The sequence below is a fragment of the Lithobates pipiens genome, unplaced genomic scaffold (genome assembly GCF_037356315.1).
Source record: "Lithobates pipiens isolate NorthernLeopardFrog02 unplaced genomic scaffold, aLitPip1_a1.2 Scaffold_13, whole genome shotgun sequence".
Classification (NCBI taxonomy): Eukaryota; Metazoa; Chordata; class Amphibia; order Anura; family Ranidae; genus Lithobates; species Lithobates pipiens.
Window position 1 is genome coordinate 348126026 of NW_027507718.1, and position 6097 is coordinate 348132122.

At 38.3% G+C, this 6097-nt stretch overlaps 1 protein-coding gene across 5 annotated transcripts in view; it reads left to right on the forward strand.

Annotated features, from left to right (window-relative positions):
- Positions 1–4348, forward strand: part of GUCY1B1 (guanylate cyclase 1 soluble subunit beta 1) — a 101371-nt gene extending 97023 nt beyond the window's left edge. For all 5 annotated transcript variants that reach the window (XM_077477093.1, XM_077477097.1, XM_077477094.1 and 2 more), the window contains one exon: positions 1711–4348. In XM_077477093.1, coding sequence (XP_077333219.1) covers positions 1711–1716 — 6 coding nt within the window. In that variant the 3' untranslated portion in view covers positions 1717–4348. The remainder of the gene's footprint in view (positions 1–1710) is intronic.
- The last annotated feature ends 1749 nt before the right edge of the window (positions 4349–6097 follow it).

The following is a 6097-nucleotide window of genomic DNA, read 5'->3' on the forward strand; positions in this document are numbered from 1 at the left end:
GGGACCATTGACATTTATGCAGCGATCAGTGCTATAAAAATGCACTGATTACTGTGTAAATGTCACTGGTAGGGAAGGGGTTAACACTAGGGAGCAATTAAGGGGTTAAATGTTCTCCCTAGTTAGTGTTTCCAACTGTATGGAGATAGGACTGACTAGAGGAAGGAGACATATTGTTGTTCCTACTTACTAAGAACACACAATATGTCTCCTCTCCCCCTAACAGAACAGGGATTTGTGTGTTTACACACACAAATCCTTGTGCTGGCTCTTGTGCCCGTGATCACGCCCTTCACATGCACTGGGTTCCCCACCGTGCAGCAGAGTGCGCACGTGCCCCCTAGCGGCTCTTAAAGGAATAACTTACCCATACAGGGTTTTGCCCAGCAGAGCCATTCTGCCGACGTATATTGGCGTGAGCCAGTCGGCAAGTGGTTAAGTAAACACATATTCTGATTTCCTCCCACACTTCAAAGACATGCTGGTAGGTTAATTGGCTCCTGTTTACATTGGCCCTAGTATGTGTATGTATATAAGTTAGGGACCTTAGATTGTAAGCTCCTTGAGGGCAGGGACTGATGTGAATGTACAAAACAAGTGTAAAGAGTTGTGTAAATTGATGGTGCTATAAAAGTATATTTTATTAAATAATACATAAATAAATAATAAAGCAATTAAAAAAAATGTAGTACTACTAATCCTTCCAAACAAAATGCATTTTTGTTTATGTTCCTATTGGAGAGATTTCACATTCCTTTCCATCCACTTCCTGTCCACACATGGCATGATGGGAAATATACCAAATAGTGACATAAAAACCTGAGAGGCTCTAAATGCCAAAAGTTAGACTTTATTATTTTGCAGTAATGTTTAGAGTGCTATAATCCATAGAGTTGATTTACTAAAGACAAAAAGGCTGTTCACTTCGCAAGGGAAGTTACATTTTGCAAGGTAAACTTCCTTAGGCTGCTTTCACACTGGAGAAGTGGGTCCGTTAGCAGTAAAGCTCTGGTAGTTTTAGCGGCGCTTTACCGCTGTTTAAGCTGCACTTTTCAACCGCTAGCGGGACTCTTTTAACGCCCGCTAGCAGCCGAAGGAGTTAAAAGCGGTGGTGTTGTGGTGCTTCAGAAGCGCTGCCCAATTATTCCAATGGGTAGGGGCTGTATAGGAGCGATGTATACAACGCTCCTACACCACCCCAAAGATACTGCTTGCAGGACTTTTTTCCCATCTCACAAGCACACCGCCCCAGTGTGATAGCATTTGGTTTTACACTGGGGAGGCATGAGAGGCAGTCTTCAGGCTCTTTACAGGTGCTAGCACTAAAATGCCTGAAAACTGCCTCAGTGTGAAAGTAGCCTTAGAGCTCAGTAAATGCAGTGAAATTTCACTTCTTTGCAAAGAATAACCAATCTCGTACAAGCAAAATAAAAATAATAAAAAAAGCATTTTTTGCACATAATTGGATGTTGGCAGTCAGCAAAGCTTCAATTCACTTATTTACTTGAAAAGTGCAACTCCTCTTTCAAAGTGAACAGTCTTTTTGTCTTTAGTAAATCAACCCCCATACCAGTTACTAGGGTTTAGTTTAGTTAGTTGCTATCTAGTTATAGATTGTTTAAAACAATAAAAGATTGTACTTCAAAGCAGAACAAAAATGTGTTTCTATCACTTTTATTGATTATGTTTATTGCTCAACCATTTTTCTAGGAATAACTATTCCAATTTTGAAGAAGTAAGAGTCCAGGAAAACGACCAAGTATTGTACACAGAGGACAACTGTTCTGCCTGACCACAATTTTTTTTCAGCTATACCGACCCACCTGGGAACCGATTTTGATTTTTTTTTTGCTATATATATTGATTTGTAGTTGTGTTTACTGTGAATATTTTGTTAATGTATGATGTTCTTTGCCCTGGAGGCAACATATTATTTGTATGCTAAGTAATTATAAAGCCTGTAAAAATGTGTATAATGTTTCACTAAGCAACGTTTAAGTACTGTTAACTAATAATTAGCAGCCTCTATTTAATATAGTAATAAATAGACATACAGTATATGATATGTGTTATGGTTGAAGTTAAATCTCAACTAAACTGTTAGTTTATTTAGCTAAATACATTCTAGGTTCATCACAAATAAATGCTGTGTTAAGTATTACAGTTCACCTTCATAGAAAGCAGCCATTACCTGTCCCCTTCCAGCATGCTGTACAGATTAGGAAACTTACTCTCTGTGTGGAAGCAGTGGTGTCTCTGCCAGGGGTGGACTGACAACTCATGGGGAGATTATGGGGCCCCCAGGCAATCAGAGATTATGGGGGCACACAGTATATACACACACAGTATACAATTACACAGTATACACATACATGTATACACAGACATGTTTCTATTGGCTGAGAAGGTACTGGAGAGGTGGGGCAGCTATAAGGATTTTTAGACCAAAAGGATGTCGGTAAGGGACATTTCAGAGACAGATGTAAAAAAAAACACAGATTTTTACATACTGTCCCTGGTTTTACTGAGGCAACCCTGATGGGGCCTCCTAGTAGCCCGGGGCCCTCGGGCAGTGCCCCAGTGGCCAAATGGTCAGTCCATCCCTGGTCTCTGCAGAGGTCTGACATTCCCCTGCAGAGTCAAAGCTAGAGCTCTCCAATCAGCAAGGAGCATGAGTTTTTCAGATTGCAGAGCTATAGGTTTGAAACAGCAGTGGTTGGGTTGGACCTCTACAGAGAGACCAATGCTTTGATGCAGAAAGCAAGCATCCTTCTCTGCAGCATGCAAGTTGTGGTTGCTCTCCAAAGAGAATATACTGTAAGACTTTGCACACCTTTTGTTTTGATGCATCTGGATTATGCTCAGCTGATTTAAACTGGGGGGGGGGGGAATACAAGTCCTGTGGCAGATCTGTGGGGTGGGGCCCAGATGTTCTAGTTGTGAATGGCGGAAGTGCAGCACAATAAATGTTAAAAAATAAATAGATAGAAAATATCGAATTTACCGAGAGGAGATTCGTTTTATGATGAAGGTCTACTTTAAGACCTGTATGTAGCCCTTTCTCATTGTGGTTTAGCCAATCAGGCATCAACCAGGTTACCAAAGATCTTTGGTATTGTGAATGCCCTTTAGCATCAGAATGATTTGTTTAATAATATCCATTACATATATGTTAAATACACATAATTACACATTAGTTATTTTTATATGTCTAATGATGTTGGAGTTCTTTATATTATTATAGCTTTATATATATATAGATATATGACAGCAATATAGAATATTCGATACTTATTTTACTTAAAGGAAAACAAAAAGAGTAAAATCAGCAGTAAATTTATATAATCTGAAATTATAAGATTCTCACTTTATGTACTGAATGTTGTATTTTGCTAGGAGTTCTCTTAACAAGGCACCCTAGTCAGACTGTAGTAATATGTCACTAAATACTAAACATGGATTTTGACACACATAAGCAAAGGCTTGTAAATATTAATTAACAGGAAAGTGGTATTTTTATGTATGTGTCATATAATAGTATATCATATTTCAGATAAACATGTAAATCAGATAAAACCTTCACATTTGACTATATTGTGCTAATTTTCCAAGATTGTTTAGTTAACTTTTTGTGCAAATAAAGTGTTTCTTAATATGTATCTGTAACTTTATATTAGATATATGTACAGTAATAACTGTCTAGCTACTGTAAAACACTAGTGATACATTCTACTACATCATCCCTGTACATTTTATGTAAATATTTTGTAAATTGTAATTCACCAAAATGTCTATTGTTACGAATAAATACAAAGTACTAACATTAATAATAGATTTACAATTTAATAACACTGTTGAAGCAGAGCTGATGCATAGTCAGTCTTGTGTTCAGGTTGGAGTCCATGTAGATATATTATTGTTTGAATATATAATATAATTCGTTAGATATAAAACAATATCTACAGTATTATCACAACTCTTTCAGCTCATTCCAAGCTTCTTAGTTATGTGGTGTCTCTAAAGACACATTTTAAAGTGGCACTAAAGAGGCAGCCAACCCATCCTTCTGTGTCCTACAAATCATTACCTAAGCTGTGGCTATAAGGAGCAGGGGGCAAGAAAGTAGCTGACTGTCTTTCATCCACTCTGGTTGTTGGTAATTATTTTGGCACTTTTTAATATGAGCTTTACTTAGCCAGCAGCAAGGTGGAGGGTAATGTCCCTACTGTATTATGAAATGTTAGGTTTACCAACTGTGGAAACCATTACTGTGTAGTGATACTGTCACCACAAATGAGCACTTAGACATGTAACAGTTCACTAAATAAAGTACATTTTTTGCACCAAATCTGTATCCGGTTTTACTTTTTTATGCAATATTAAAGTCTATGTTTAGCTAAAATATTTTTTGTTGTCTTTGTCTCATTATAAGGGTTTCTTTTTACTTTTAGTGCTAAGAGGAAGTGAGTGAAAACCACTAAAAGTGAGGGGAATTTTCCTCCTATACCGTTGTCATCAAAACAGGTGTCTACATTGCAATATTCATCCTGTTGACAACTGAACATTTTTGGATTTCCCACCATTTGCTGTCTTATGGCAATGGTCACCAGGACAAATACTTGACAGGTCCAATCCTTCTCTACTATTGGTTAGAGTTAAAGAAAAAAAAGAAAAAACTCAATATAGTTGCAGAATTATTGAAATGATTCAAACGAATGACCTCCACGCTTTTGTATAATAACACCCAAGTTAGCTACCTGTTTGAAAATATAATTTCTAGTATATACCAGTATTATTTTAAATATTATACTTTTACTTTTTATATACTGTACCTTTGGCAGATGCGGACATTTTTGCCAGTATGGACACTTCAGCCTCAGTGCCATTCCCCAACATGCCTTCATAAGTGCCACCTGAGGCAACACAGCCCTGCATATACCCTTATAATATTATTTAACTACTTGCGTACTGGGCACTTATAACCCCTTCCTGCCCAGGCCAATTTGATGTCACACCTTGAATGACAATTGCATGGTCATGCAACAATGAACTCATATGAAATTATTATTTTTTTTCACACAAATATAGCTAGGTTTTCTCCTGATGTTCACTGATGATGCTGTACTGTTGGGCACTGATGAGGCAGGACTGATGAGGTGGATTTGATAGATGGCTCTAATAGGCTGCACTGATGGGCACTGATGAGGCAGCACTGATAGTTAGCACTAATGGGCACTGATTGGCAGCACTGGTTGTCACTGATAGGCAGCACTGATGGACACTGTTGGGGCTACACTGATAAACAGGACACTGATAATCAGTACCATGTTCATCAGTGCAGCTGTCCCCTTTCACACTAGCCAGTTACTGGCTCTCTCCTCTGCTCGTGATGTGACAGTGTGAGGAAAGGAATGCCAATAACCGGCAAGTGTGTTTACATCATGATCAGCTGTAAATGGACACAGCCGATAATGTGGTAAAGAGCTGTTGTCATTGGCTCTTTACCCCAATCGGTGATGCGCTGTGTCACTGAGGGAGGATGACATATGACATCCTCCCAGAACTACAGTGGCAACGCCCAGCTGTCATTTCACTATACGGCAATCGGGAACTGGTTAAAGTGGAAGTAAACCCATCGATTTAAACAGTTTAAAAAAAAAGGCATGCCGGGAATGCTAACTGCACATTGGCTGTGCTCTCAGCCAAACTATCAAACTATCCAATGGCTGGTGTCATAACGAATCACATGTGCAGCACCATAGCAGTTGAAGATTAAACAGAGGCAAAGATGGCAGCCTTCTTGGCTGAAAACGATAGGGGAGTTTACTTCCACTTTAAATATAAAGACGAAGATCTTTCAACTAAGCCAGATAAGAACAGGTGTTAAAGGGAACCTTTTCTGGAGGCTGCCATTGCTATAACTCATTTTGCAAAAGTTGCTTCATTGTGTAGAATCTTTAGTACATTTAGTGAAGATTTACTTAAATTATCCAGTCATGTGTAAAGATAATTCCTGTTTATTTATTTCATCTGCACATGATTGGTTATTGAAAGTGAACATAACAACTATTTAGTGGGTTAAGAGTCTAAGCTCCTT